The sequence below is a fragment of the Schistocerca nitens genome, chromosome 2, assembly GCF_023898315.1.
Source record: "Schistocerca nitens isolate TAMUIC-IGC-003100 chromosome 2, iqSchNite1.1, whole genome shotgun sequence".
Lineage (NCBI taxonomy): Eukaryota > Metazoa > Arthropoda > Insecta > Orthoptera > Acrididae > Schistocerca > Schistocerca nitens.
In genome coordinates, this window is record NC_064615.1 from 397,390,453 (window position 1) to 397,405,761 (window position 15,309).

Sequence of the window (15,309 nt, forward strand, 5' to 3'; positions counted from 1 at the left end):
TGTATGCCAAGGAGAAGGTGCTTCCCCAATCTATGGACTGGAACTTTAGGCATTAACTCATATGCCAGGTCGCCTTTGCCAAGGCAGGGTGGCGCCCATGGGGAGAACCTCCTGTAGCGTGGCATCAGGTGGGTAATCCACAGTAAAATAGCTCTAACTCACCCATACCAGTGGCCATGCCAACACAGCCATCACAGCAGACAGACAGCAAGATTTTAATACAGAGGATTGTGACTCCATATCGTTTGCATCTTTGGCCATGCTGTCGGATGAGAATCAGGCTAGGAGAAATGGAGGTGGACAGTTCATCCGTTTCTTGATGTGCTCCAGAACAGAGGGAAAATCATTTTGCAACAATGAAGCCATTGCTTTTCATTGAAAATGCTGAGGATTGGTTTGGAGAAGTGGTGCAATAGAGAAGATGAGAAATGGATCTTTGTTGACTGAAACATTAAATGCTGCACAATCACAGGCACTTCAAGTGTGCAACAAGTTTGGGGGTTTAACAGTTACCATCTCTCCTCATAACAAAGTCAACAGAATTCAAGATATCATCTTCCATCGAGATCTGACGCAGCTAACAGATGAAGAATTCAGTGCTTACGTAGAGTCGTGTGGAAGAGTGGTGTGGAGTCCATTTCGTTCATCACATCCAGAGATATTGCAAGAATAACAGGGTGGACAGTGTAGATTTCATTCTAGTCTTTGGTGGAAATCTTTTACCTTAGAAAGTTAAGGTAACTGTGTGACGTCAGGCCATGTTTTCCTGACCTTGTGAGTTGATTTAGGTCCCAAAGGTTTGAACACGTGCCCTCTTGGTGCACTAATGAGGCTACTTGGGGGGTGTGTGCCAGGACAAAGCATGAGGGGAGCCCTTGTGAACAACCCCCTATGTGTGTAAACTCACCAGAATGCCATCTCCCTCATTCAGTGACAGTTTTCAAGAGGGAGAAGAAAATCCAGAAATACAGAATGCTTTACCACCTGCTTATCAGAATGCTAAAAAAATCTTGAACAACTCCACTTGATCGATCTGATGTCTAATTTTGCAATCAGTGTATCAAAATCCACACCTAGTGGGATGCCAGATTCTCAAATGGCAATTACTGACCCTAGCTGCAAGCCAGTACCTGTTTTTCAATTGAGGGGAGGGGACAACGGCTCCCTTTACCCCTAATCCCACAGCATCAGTGCTGACCACCCATTGGTGCAACTGGAGATGCCTCTGGCATCATCAGGAAATAGAACACCAGTAAGATGCCCCCACCCAGAACAAAACAGACGTGCAGTTTACCACCAACCAGTTGGTGATAGAGCTGCAGGCTGTGGGTCACAGAAGAGAATGGTCCTCTTATATCCCAGAAGTCACAACTGGAAAATCCTTGTAGAAACTAAAACCCCACAGTGATAAGAAGGATAAATCGAAAGTTAAACTGAATCCTGCTGTTGTGGTCAGTCCGGCCCCCATTCTGTCAGAGTCAGTCCCGTGAATACCAATGAAGACTCTCACATTCAGGTGGCACATGACTCAGAAGCAACATAATTTTTACTTATGTTTCCTGTTCACTGCTTTCTCAGACACTAATCTGACATTCCTTCGGTGGAGCTGTAATGCCTACCATCACCACCTGGCCAGTTTCCACCAGTTAATGGCTACTTAATCTGCAGTTAGTGTGGCGCTTCAGGAAACATGATTCTCAGAAATCCAACTCTCTACTATTAAATACAACAGATTCTACATTAAAAATTGCATTAACACCAAGAGGTTGCCTGGAGGGGTCTACACTTTCAGTGAGCAGGTGCCGCTAACCACTGTATTAGAAACTGTGGCTGCTTGTGTTTGCCTGTCAGGTAGTAACAGTCTGTAATATCTATCTATCTACCTACCTGCCTGACTGATTTGTACCGTATCACAAGCTGTTGGAATTGGTGGAACAGCTGCCTCCATCTTTCCTTCTACTTGGGAGACTTAAATGCCCACAGTCCTCTGTGGGGAAGTGAAAACATACCTAGCAGGGGCCAAATAATGGAATAGTTAATTTCAGAACTAAGAGTCTACCTACTTAATACTGGAGCTGTAACAAATTTCAGTGCGGCCGATGGAACTTACTGTCTGCAGCCAAACATCTCACAATTGATCCAAAGGACTGTCCATGACAACCTCTGCAACGATGACCACTTTCCTATCACTCTCTCTTTCTCAAATGACCAATGGAAGCAGAAGCTTCGATACCTTATTCTTCAGGCCCGTGTCGCTATAAACCAGTGCTGTGGTGGCCTGGCTATCAGTGTGTGCCAAAGGGCACTCCAATGACACAAGTTCCACCCTTTTGTGGAACATTTAATAGCATTCTAGGGACTTCAGGTGAAGACACAATTTTAAACAGAAAAGAATGAGGAGGAGTGTTGGGAACAATATGTATCACCTATGAGAGTCCACACCCCATCGTCTCAAGTATGGACTACAGTCTGCCACATATGAAACCACCCACCATCCACTATAGTTCCTGGCATCTCCTTCAGTGGTAATGTCTGTGCTAATCTTGCAGTCATTGCTGAACGTTTTGTTGTACACTTCGCCAAAGTGTCCGCATCGTAAATTCCTGATTTGGAAGTGCCTAGCAGAGCTAAACTATATACCCTTCTGTGCACAAGGCCTGGAATCTTACAATGTTCCATTTAGTGAATGGGAGTTCCATAACACTTTCGGTGAGTGTCACGACACAGCTGCTAGGCTCAGTAAAATCCATAATCAAATGCATAAACACATTCTTTGGTTTTTCAATTGCATTTGGCAGGAATCACAGGCATCTCTAGTGCCTGTCTGTTGTGGTCTTCGATCAGCAGAATGTGTGTAATGCGACCTGGCACCATCACTTCTGTCTTCTCTGCATGAGTGTGTCTTCTGGGGCTGCTGACCCAATTATTACCCAGAATTTTGTATCCCCCAGGCCGTTTTGGGTCCAGATAGATCCAGCCCTCAATGACCAATATGTACAGGAAACTGAGGTCCCTCAAAGATTGGTCTTGAGTGTAACACTCTTCGACATCACTGTCAGTGGTATCATGAATGGAGTGGAACCCACTGTCTCACTGTCACTGTATGTGGACGACCTTTACCTGTATTACAGCTTCACATCATTGTGCACTGCAGAGCACCAGTTTCTGGGGGGCCATACTGTAAGTACATAACTGGGCCCTGAATTAGTAATGTCAATTTTCATCCGTGAAAACTCATGTCATGAACTTTTGTAGACTTAGGACTGCGCACCCACCCTCAGAACTTTACCTCGGTAACCAGTTAATTGAAGCTGTTGAAACTTTCAGATTCTGAGATCTTTTATTTGGCAGAAAGTAAACATGGTTACCTGGGGCACAGACCACATGTTTTTTCTACAATTCACAGTGCTTTGATTTTATCCTGGCTGGACTATGGATATGTTACTTACGGGTTGGCAGCACCACAGTACTGAGCTTGTTAGACTGCTGTCCATCGTAGGAGTGTGCAGTTGGTGACTGGATCTTTCCGTATGAGCCCTGTAGACTGCCTGTTGATGGAAACTGGTACTCCAACACTGAGGACCAGATGCCAGCAACTCTTTATGAGCTATGCAGTCACACTCGGTTAGATGCCTACCCATCTATGTTACTGGACTCCATTTCACAACCAGCAGTTAAGACTGTTTACGAACCATCCAAAAATTGATAGACCAATTGGGATACAATTGGAGGTTCTATGCGAGGACCTCCAACTGCCCCCTCTTGTCTGTGTTCATAGAGTTCCCTCCCAGCACCCCCTGTGGTATGCACACAGTCCTCTGATTTGGGTGGAACTCTTTTGTGGCCCTAAGAAAAATGCTGATCTTACCATTCGCAGATGCCTGTTTCACATGGTTCTCCTTGATTACTCAGATTCGATATGCATTTACATAGGTGGATCGAAAGTCAGTAAGAGGGTCACTTTTGCTTTTGCACACATGAGGGGACATGGGAAGTATTACCTGCAGACTGCAGAGTTGGTCACCATTATCACAGGCTGTGTGGTACATTAAAACTCTTGCCACAAACAACTTCCTGGTTTGTAATGACTCAATGAGCTGCTTACAAGGCCTATTCAGGGCTACCCCAAAAACTTTTTGGTTGCTTATGTCCAAGATGTATTAGTTGACATCCACAGCTCTTGTATGATAGTAACATTCATCTGGTCACAGAGCTACATGGGTATTTCTGGGAAATGAACACACTGATAAATTAGCAACCACAGCTGACAAACTTGAACTTGAAGTACCAGGCCCAGGCTTATTATTGCAACTGCAACATCACATTTTGAAAACCTAGGATGTGGAATAACAGGCTACCACAACTAAAATAAGCCAAGGGCAATTAAGGGCACCAACAAGGCATGGCGTACTTCTCTTCATGCCTCTTGGAAAGATGACTTATTGACCACTTTAAGAGGACTCTCCCCTCAGTGCAACAGAGGTAGTCCTCTCGTGAATGCCCATATTCTCGCCGAGTGTGCCCCGGTGGCTGATACAAGACAAGCAGTCAACCTGTCTACCTCATTACATTGGATATTTGTGAATGATGTGTTAGCAACTACCAGTGTCCCGTTTCCTGAAGGAAAGCATATTTTTTAACAAAATTTAACACTTAATGCACCTCTGTGTTTGGTGTCAAGGGGGATTTTGGAGGGAGGGTGGGTGTACCTCCCACTGTGATGTGCGACTCAAGTGGTCTCAGGCTACTTTTTTCCTCAGCATGTCATGAATTTTTAAACTTTTATGTATGTATCTTATGTATCTATTTCAGTAATTTGCTGTGTAGTCTGTAAAGTCTGCATTTCCTTGCACCATTTTAGTTGTACTGACTGTGATCACCCTTCTTGGTGTATCTTTCATTGTCCAGCTAGAGTTTTTAACTGCCTGGATATTATCTCACTTTTATCTATCCTTCTAAAACTCCTGTCATGCTCATTTTCAACCATGCAGACATGGTCGCAGATCCTAGAGCGTACAATTCTCCTTTCTCGTTTCATATCTTATGAAGGGTCTGATAACCAAGTAGTTTAGTCCTTTTAAACCCTGGATCATCATCATTACTCAAGTATAATCAATGTCAGTGGCTAGTACATGCCCAAGGAACAGCTCCCCTGATATTGGAAGAATTACGTCATCCCCTGTAGAAGGTGTTTTGGAACCCTGAATGTAATGTATGATTACAGCAGGAATCGTGCACAGATGCAAATGATACAGTACAAATTGTTTCACCCCCTGCAGCCCAGGGGTTAGAATAGGCCTGAGGTCTTCCTGCTTCTTGTAAGATACGACTAAACAGTCTTGCGTGTTTCGGCCTTTATGTGATGGTCCACTGTAGGGATTGACCTCCATTTTTCAAAATTTTCCTGAAGAGCGAGCCAACTGGGGAAGGGCGCTTTACATGGTGCATCATGCGCTGAGACCTATCACATCTTTCGTTGACGTGGATCGGCACTTCTGCTCATTCTCCAACTGATGGGCGAGTGGGCGAGGTCACTCTCCTGGATGCGTATTTTTCCATCAACTGTGCAGTATCGTTTACTACACTGATGATTATAATGGACTTGTTTGCATTGTTGCACCTGATATCCAGCACGGTATCCTGTCCCTTTTGGTGGGGTCACCATTTACCCTGTTGGTTGTAGCCTCTGACCACACAGGGATCGCTCTACTGTTGCCTGCGCTGTTAACTCTCCATGTGTGCCAAGGAGTAGATGCCCATCATCCTGGGGCACCGGGGCTCCCGGCAATGGCCACCCTGCTAGGAGGCCTTTGCTGCAGCTGGATGGCGCCTGTTGGGAGGGCCCCTGGTCGGAGTGGGTGGCATCAGAGTGGATGACACGCCATGAAGCATAGTACATCATCTCTTGCTGGTGGTCAAACACCAGCAGTCTCTAAGCATTTACGAGCTCAATTCAACACACAGAAGTACGACCCCAAGTCGTTCCCCACCCTGGCCACACCATGGGAGGAACGTCAGGCTAAGGATGGCAGCGGCTCTTATTCACCGCGGTACTTCGTATGTTCGAGAGCTGACAGGAAATTTTTCATGACAATGAAGCCTCAATTTTTTGTTGAGCATTTAGAGGACAAGTTTGGGGAGGCGGAGGGCTTGTCCAAACTGAGATCTGGGTCAGTCATGATCAAAATAGCATCCTCTGCCCAGTCATAGGCGTTACTCGCTTGTGACAAGCTGGGGGATGTTTCTGTAACCATCAAGCTCTGTAAGAGATTAAATATGGTCCAGGGTACCCTATTTCACAGGGACCTTCTTTTTCAGGCTGACTGTGAGCTGCGTGCCAATTTAGAGTGGTGAGGTGTACATTTCGTTCAGTGTGTCCACCAGGGTCCAAGGGACAATCAGGTTGCCACCGGTGCCTTCATCTTGGACTTACAGGGTGATAGATTACTCAATAAGGTCAAGGTGATGGTCTACCACTGTGATGTAAAGCCCTATACCCCTCCCCCAATGCAGTGCGGTGGTGTAAATGCTGAAAGTTTGGCCACATGTCTTCTCGCTGTACTTCCAGCATCACACGTCGAAATTGCAGACACCAATCACTTCACAATACTCCATGTGCCCTGCCTCCCATCTGTGTCAACTGCAGAGAACACCATTTGCCTTGCTCACCTGACTGCAGGATTATTCAGAAAGAAAGGAAAACCATGAAGTACAAGATCCTGGACCGACTGACCTACACTGAGGCAAAGAGGAAATTTGAACGCCTACATCCTGTACATATGACATCGTCTTACGCCGCCATTACAACTACAACAGCTCCGCCAACCTAAGTCACCTCTCAGAGCCGGAAGACTCCACCTGCTCCTTGATGGTGGAGGGCACTTCCCTCCCTGTTGCTCCTGCACCACCTAATTTGGGAGCAACCCCCCCCCCCCCCAACCATTGGAGTTATCAGTCCCCACTTCAGTGCCAGGGAAGCGTAAATCTTCTTTGGCTCCTCTCGCTAAGAAGGGATCCCTTGGATCACAACCCTTCTCAGGTTTCTGCTAGTGGGAAAGACAACACCTGCCAGTGGCTGAAGAGCCCAAAAGCAGCTGGTTGTAGGGCTTCACGCTCATCCTCAGTCCCAGAGACTGAATCAGTGAAGTCCTCCCAGCCAGGGATACCCAAGGAGCAGCGAGAGAAATCCAAAAAGAGCATCCCCAAGACCAAGGGAATTGCGGCGGCATCCACACCACCACTACCTACAAGCTCTGCGTCTGTGGATCAAGTGGAGATTCTGGTGTCTGCTGAGGGCCTAGATCTCGCCGGACCCTCAGACACAGTGGATATAGACTGCTCAGGCAATAAGTCAGTAGCAACAGGTGACACTGAGGCCTCATTGGATGTTCTATGCCTTCCCAGTCTCACGATGTCATCCTTCAGTGGAATCGCAGCTGTTTTTTCCACTGCCTGGCTGAGCTACGGCAACTGTTACGCTTTACACCTGCTTTCTGCATTGCCCTCCAGGAAACCTGGTTCTTGGCAATGCGGACCCTTGCCTTCCGCAGCTGTAAGGGATATTACAGGAACCGTAGTGACTATAATCAAGTGTCAGGTGGAGTTTGCGTTTATGTCTGTAGTGAAACTGTGCCCCTTCAAACCCCTCTTGAAGATGTGGCTGTCAGAATGACGATGACACAGGAAATAACTGTCTGCAATGTATATCTTCCTCCAGATGGTGCAGTAGCCCTGAATTTATTAGCTGCACTGATTGTTAAACACCCTAAACCTTTCCTACTTTTGGGAGATTTTAATGCCCATAACCCCTTGTGGGGTGGCACCATGCTTACTGGCCGAGGCAGTGATGTTGAAACTTTACTGTCTCAGTTCGACCTGTGTCTCTTAAATATTGGAGCCGCCACATATTTCAGTGTGGCTCATGGTAGTTATTCAGCCATTGATTTGTCAATTTGCATCCTAGGACTTCTCCCATCTATCCACTAGGGAGCACATGATGACCTATGTGGTAGTGACCACATCCCCATCTTCCTGTCACTGCCCTGGCATCAGGCCCACAGATGCCAGATGGGCTTTAAACAAGGCGAACTGAGAAACTTTCACTTCTGCTGCCATCGTTGAATCTCCCCTGCAAGGGAACATCGATGTGATGGTTGAGCAGCAGAAAAAACAATACCTTGCTCTTTAGGGTGCCCCCGGTGAAAGGCAGTCCCTTGGTGGTCGCTGGAAGTCGCTGAAGCAATTAGGAGCATTGGTGAGCCCTACAGCGGCATAAGCACATCATAGCCTTTAGACTGCTCCGTGCCCGCATTCGCCAACTTATCAAATTACAGAAGCAGGAGTGTTGGGAGACATATGTCTTGACCGTTGGGTGCCATACGTAACTCTCCCTAGTCTGGGTAAGGATCAAACATGTTTTCGTGTACCAGACCCCAACAGGTGTTCCTGGTGCTAACATAAATGGCATGTTATCTACCGACACATTTGCGATTGCCGAGCACTTTGCTGAGCACTATGCTTGTGCCTCTGCAACGGAGGATTACCCCCCCAGCCTTTCGCACTTTCAAACCGTGGCTGGAAGGGAAAGTCCTCTCATTCACTACAGACCACAGTGAATCCTAAAACGCCCCATTTACAGAGTGGGAGATCCTCAGTGCCCTTGCACATTGCCCTGACACTGCTCCTGGGCTAGATTGGATCCACAGTCAGATGATTAAACATCTCTCATCTGATTACAAGTTACATCTTGTCATCTTCAACCAGATCTGGTGCGATGCCGTCTTTCCATCACAATGGCAGGAGAGCAACATAATTCTGCTGCTCAAACCCAGTAAAAATCTGCTAGATGTGGATAGCTATCGGCCCATCAGCCTCACCAATTTTTGTAAGCTACTGGAACTATGGTGTGTCGGCGGTCCTGGAGTCACATGGCTTCCATCAGGGTCGCTCTACCACTGATAATCTTGTGTCCCTCGAGTCTGCCATCTGAACAGGCTTTTCCAGATGCCAACACCTGGTTGCTGTCTTTTTTTGATTTATGAAAAGCGTATGACACAACCTGGCGACATCATATCCCTGCCACATTATACGAGTGGGGTCTCTGAGGCCCGCTCCCGATTTTAAACTAAAATTTCCTGTCTCTTCGTACTTTCCATTTCCAAGTTGGTGCCTCCCATAGTTCCCCCATATCCAGGAGAATGGGGTCCCACAGGACTCTGAATTGAGTGTATCTCTGTTTTTAGTGGCCATTAATGGTCTAGCAGCAGCTGTAGGGCTGTCCGTCTCATCTTCTTTGTATGCAGACGTCTTCTGCATTTCGTACTGCTCTACAAGTATTGGATTGCTGAGAGACACCTACAAGGAGCCATCTACAAGGCGCAGTCATGGGCTCTAGCCCACGGTTTCCAGTTTTCAGCTACAAAGTCATGTGTTATGCACTTCTGATGGCGTTGGACCATTCATCCGGAACCAGAACTATACCTTAATGATGATCTACTCACTGTAGTGGAGAGATATCGATTCTTAGGACTGGTTTTTGTCACCCGATTGACTTGGCTTCCTTACCTTTGTTAGCTTAAGCGGAAGTGCTGGCAGCACCTGAATGCCCTCTGCTGCCTGAGTAACACCAGCTGGGGTGCAGATCGCTCTATGCTGCTGCAGCTCTACAGAGCTCTTGTTCAATCCCACCTTGACTATGGGAATCTGGTTTTTGGTTTGTCAGCACCCTCAGTGTTGCCTTTACTCGACCCAGTGCACCACTGTGGTGTTCGCCTAGCGACAGGGGCTTTTAGGATGAGATCTGGTGACCAGCATCCTGGTGGAGGACGGAGTCCCTCCATTGCAGGTTAGGCATACACAACTGCTGCCCAGTTACATTGCACACGTATGTAGTTCTCCTGTGCATTCGAATTACTTTTCCCACACACGGTGGTTCATCTCCCGCACCGGTGGCCCAGGTCAGGGCTTCCAATTGCAGTTCATGTCGGATCACTTCTTTCCGAACTGGAGTCCTTGCCTTTAACAGCTGTACTTGAGGTCCATTCACGTACACCTCCATGGTGTACGCCTATGCCGTGGCTTCGCCTGGACCTTTCACATGACCCTAAGGACTCAGTTAACTCCGCGGCTCTCTGCTGCCACCTCCTCTCGATTCTTGACATGTACCAAGGCCACACCAACGGCTCGATGGCTGATGATCACGTCAGCTTCGCATATGTCCGTGGAGGACATACTGAACAACATTCCTTGCCTGATGGCTGCAGTGTTTTCACTGCCGAGCTGGTGGCTATATCTCGTGCTCTTGAGCACATCCGTTCATGCCCTGGGGAGTCGTTTCTTCTCTGTACTGACTCTGTGAGCAGCCTACAAGCTATCGACCAATGCTAACCTCCTCATCCTTTGGTAGTGACCGTCCAGGAGTCCACCTATGCCCTGGAACGGTCCAGTCATTTAGTGGTGTTTGCCTGGACCCCAGGTCATGTCAGAATCCCAAGCAACGAACTTGCCGACAGGCCACGTGGAAACCGCTTATTTATATCGGCTTCTCTGCAACTGACCTGCGTTCAGTACAAGGTGTTTATAAATGAATATCGGGGTTTTAATGCTTTATAATATGTATTAGATTAAACTTACAGTTATAAATGATATTTCAAATGAAAGAGCAACTCAAACAGTTTTACCAAGAACCTTATTAATGTTCAATGTGAGCACAATTTGTCACACAGCATACATCTAGTCTATAGCCAAGTTCTTTCCAAACGTTGATAAGTGTGTCCTCAGTGATTGTAGCAACAGCAGCTTCAATGCGGTTTTTTAATTCAGGGAGGTCTGGTGGTAGCGGAGGCACGTACATATGATCCTTGATGAAGCCCCAAAGGAAAAAATTGCACAGCGTTAGGTCCGGTGAATGTGGAAGCCATGCAAAGCAAGCCCTGTCAATGTTTGGTAAGAACTCGGCTATAGACTTGATGTGTGCCATGTGACAAACCGTGCTCACATTGAACATTTATAAGATTCTGGGTAAAACTGTTTGAGTTGCTCTTTCATTTGACATATCATTTATAACTGTAAGTTTAATGTAATAAATATTATAAAGTGTTAAAACCCCGATATTCATTTATAAACACCCTGTACTATGCTTTGGGAGACGGAATGATATAACCTCAGTAAGCACAACAAACTGTGTGCCATTAAGAAGACTAAAAATGTGTGGAAGACCTCCACGAGGGCCTCTCGCAGAGAATCTGTGATTTTGTGTCGGCTCCACATTGGCCACGCTTGGGTGACACATGGCTACCTCCTCGCCATGCTGACCCACCTCAGTGTCGGTGCAGCATCTGGCTGACAGTGGCCCATAACTTGGTGAGCTGTCAGTATCTGGCTGCCCTGCGATGGACTCTTCAGTTACCTGACTCGTTGCCATTATCTTTAGCTGACAATGCCTCATCGGCTAATTTAGCATTATGTTTTGTATGTGATGGTGGGTTTTATCATTCTGTATAAGTTTTTGTGCATGTCCTTTGTCCCTTTGTGTTCTCCACTCTAATGCTTTTAGGCTGGATGTTTTAATGTGTCGCGGAGTGACTGGCTTTTCCTTTTTACTCTCGTGGCTGGCCAGCCATGGTAATCTGCTGTCTTGTTTGTATCCCTTCTATCTGTTTCTTGCTTCTCTCTGTGGTTTTATTTTCCTGTTTCATCCATAGTAGTGTTGGTTGTCCTTCTGTTGTTCTTCTGGTTCTTCCATTCTCCTGTTATTGTGCTGTATGTCTCCTTTCTTTTCTTCTTTCCCTTGTGTAATTATTTTACCAGGAACAAGGGACTCATGACCTTGCAGTTTGGCAGTTTGGTCCCTTCTCCCCCTCCTTTAAACCAACCAACCAACAAATTGTTTCATGCTCATTGTTCTTAGACCAGCTACTTCCTCTGTCTTGCCACAGAACTCCACTGCTGTAACTTCCTGTGATTTTTCCCCACTCTTATTTTTAGTTTTGGTCTGTGATTTCTTACATATGGAAGCATTAGGTGTTGTTGATGAACATTGTGTTTGGCACCAAACTAATGGATAATGTGGTAAAACTGTTATTGTGATTTGATTCTGCCTTCTTCCCATGAAATACAACAGAAATTTTCTGACAAACATGCTTGCACTGCAAAATAATCTAACAACTGCAGCTAATTTTATGGAACAATTTGAAAGAGGACAAAAGTGATAAATTTGCCTGCAGATGGGACCACTATCTAATGAACTTTAAGGCACGTCAGTGCTTGTGGTGGAGAAAAGGCAATCTTAGCAACTGCTGATAGTGCTACTCTTTAGGAGGAAATAGTGCTGTTAGTATTTTCAAACCAACAGGTTCAGCTTCAGATGGCTGTTCACATTTAAAATTTCATTATGCCTACTGCTTGAAGATGAACCAGTCAGTTCAAAATTGGTAATGCTGCTGTTTGTTTGTAATAACACCTTATTAACAGTAGCTGGTTGCTATTTTTAGTTAGAATTAACCTGTTTGTAGATATCCTTTTTGGAGTGGATGAGGGTGTACTCCCTATGAACTCTGATTTATTTTGATTTCCTCTGTTTGGTGCAACACTTATTGACAAACAGTAAGGAGTATAGAGAAATATCTGCAACAAGCTGGGTACAGATCATCATAGCTATTATAAAATGTGGGATAACAGAATATGAAGTTTTGTGGTAATGTTTTAAATGTAACAGATAATTAAATTCCAGAATGAGATAATTAAATTATTCTAAAAAACAGACAGATACTGTGGCGGCAGAAGTGTCATTCTTACCAATATGTTTACAGCAGAGGATAATCAGATGTTTGATGTAGTGTCCTCTCCAAGCAGTAGTTTTTTCATTGTTTAATTTATTGTCATGCCTTGTGTCTTCTACCCAGCATTCTTTATCTGAAACTGAATGTGGTCTTGTTATCCTGGAGAATACTTCATGCATTAATTGTATACTTGCAGATGATCATTATTTTAGACAACATGTGAAATGTTTGTTAGTGGTAAATGGAGGACTACAATGCAGACTTTTCATACTGTATCAGATCATACAGTGCTTTTTGAGTCAGTATTGATTTACCGCATAGGTGACAATGCAGGTTAAATCTGATTGTTTCTCTCTATATGTTTTGAAAATGTTTACAACATAATTTTCCATCTTTATATATTGCCATTTTTTTATCAGTCTGACTTGTTTCTAGGTGGATTTGGATCTGCACCAGTTTTTGGTGCTGGAAGCCCAGCGGGCAGTGCTGGCTTTGGTTCTCCCCCAACATTTGGAGGTGCTCCAACCTTTGGGGGTTCACCTACATTTGGCAGTGCAAACAGAGTATTTGGTTCACCTGCAGCAGCAAGTCCAAGTAAGTAAGTTTATGAGTGTGTGTACGGGGGAGGGGGAGGGGGAGGGGGGGGGCAACCTATTATAAAAAGTAATGAAACAATCATCTTTGGAAGATGAAATCAGTTTACAATAAGCAGTAACAAGATAAGAAACTTTGCTTCTGAAGAAATTTTCCAAGATTAATAATGTGTCAATAGGGTTGTTGAGAGGGGAAATTTGTTAAGTGTTCATATCTTCTATTACTGATTTTAAAAGTAGGTTTAATTATTATGATTATTAAAGCAAAATTACAAGCACGGTTTTAAATGAAGTATGTTAGTGAACATCAAAGAAGGCGTTGTTATTCGTTCTGTACTAGGGGTTGGTGTATCTACATGAAGCCTCCGCCACCCATGTACAATAGTTACCAATACCTGTCTGCATAAATTTAGATATTCCAGGGTGTTCAAAAATTAAATTAAAAAAGAAAAGAAAGAATCTAGAATGAATTTAACCCTACAGCAGAGTGTGCATTTATGTGAAAGTTCCTGGCATATTAAAACTGCATTCTGGACCAAGACTTGAATGGGGGACCTTTGTCTTTTGTGGGCAGGTGCTCTACCAACTGAACTACCCAAACACAACTCATGACCTGTCTTCACAGCTCGACTTCCGCCATTACCTTATCTCGTATCTTCCAAATTTCAGCGTACACTTTGTTGCAGAGTGAAAATTTCATACTGGAAACATCTTCCAGGCTGTGGCTAAGCCACCTCTCCACAGTATCCTTTCTTCCAGGAGTGCTATTCCTGCAAGTTCTGCAGGAGAGCTTCTGCGTTGCTTGGAAGGTAGGAGATGAGGTACTGGTGGAAGTAGAGCTGTGCCCGCAAAAGGCAAGGATCCTGAGTGCGAGTCTCAGTCCTGCACACAGTTTTAATCTACCAGGAAGTTTCAAGAAAGTATCTGAAACTACAGCTGTTTCTGTACATAGTAATGTGCGTTGTTGCAATCTCTGCACTACTTAATCATGTGCAAACCTTTTCTTCTTTGAATAATAACTGCAACCTATATTCATTTGAACCTGCTTATCGTATTCATCCATTGGGCACACTCTACAATTTTTACGACCCTACACTTCTTTCCATTAGCAAACTGAACGTTCCTTGATGCCTCAGGATTTGTCTTATGAACTGATCCCATCTTTTAGTCAAGTTGTTGAAAATTTCTTTTCTCTTCAGTTTGATAGAGTATCTCTTCGTTAATACCTTGATCTGCCCATCTTGTCATAAGCATTCTTCTGTGGCACCACTTTTCAAAAGCTTCTATTCTCTTCTTGTCAGGATTGGTTATCATCCATGTTTTGTATGAGACTACACTCCAGGCAAATACATTCAGAAAAGAATTCCCAACACTTAGCTTTATGTTACTGGACAAACTCTTCTTTTTCAGGAAACCTTTTCAGGCTATAGTGAGTCTGCATTTTATATTGTCTGTACTTAGGCCATCGTCAGTTATTTTGCTGTTAAAATACTAAAACCCATCGTATCCCTTTAGTGCATCATTTCCTTATCTAATTCCTTCAGCATCATCTGATTTAATTAAAGTACATTCCATTGCCCTTGTTTCACCTTTGTTGACATTCATCTTATGTCTTTCCAAGACACTACCCATTCCATTCAGTGGCTCTTTGAAGTTCTTTGCCTTCTCTTCAGAATTACATCATTGACAGATCTGTGTTTTATTTCTCCTCTCTGAACTATAATTCCCTTTCCAATTTTATTCTTGTTTCCTGTGCTGCTTGATCAATGTACAAATTGAATGTCATTGGTGATATGCTACAACCCTACCCCATTCCCTTCTCAGTCAGTGCTTCCCAGTCATTACCTTTGACTCTTAGAACTGCAGTGTGGTTTTTGTACATGTTGTGGATAACTTTTCTCTTCTTGTGTTTTATCCCTGCCACCATCACAATTTCA

The 15,309-nt window shown here is 44.6% G+C and overlaps 1 protein-coding gene across 3 annotated transcripts in view; it reads left to right on the plus strand.

Moving 5' to 3' along the window:
• LOC126236245 (nuclear pore complex protein Nup214-like) overlaps positions 1-15,309 on the plus strand; it is a 153,081-nt gene that overhangs the window by 111,378 nt on the left and 26,394 nt on the right. For all 3 annotated transcript variants that reach the window (XM_049945388.1, XM_049945390.1, XM_049945389.1), the window contains one exon: positions 13,215-13,373. In XM_049945388.1, coding sequence (XP_049801345.1) covers positions 13,215-13,373 — 159 coding nt within the window. The remainder of the gene's footprint in view (positions 1-13,214; positions 13,374-15,309) is intronic.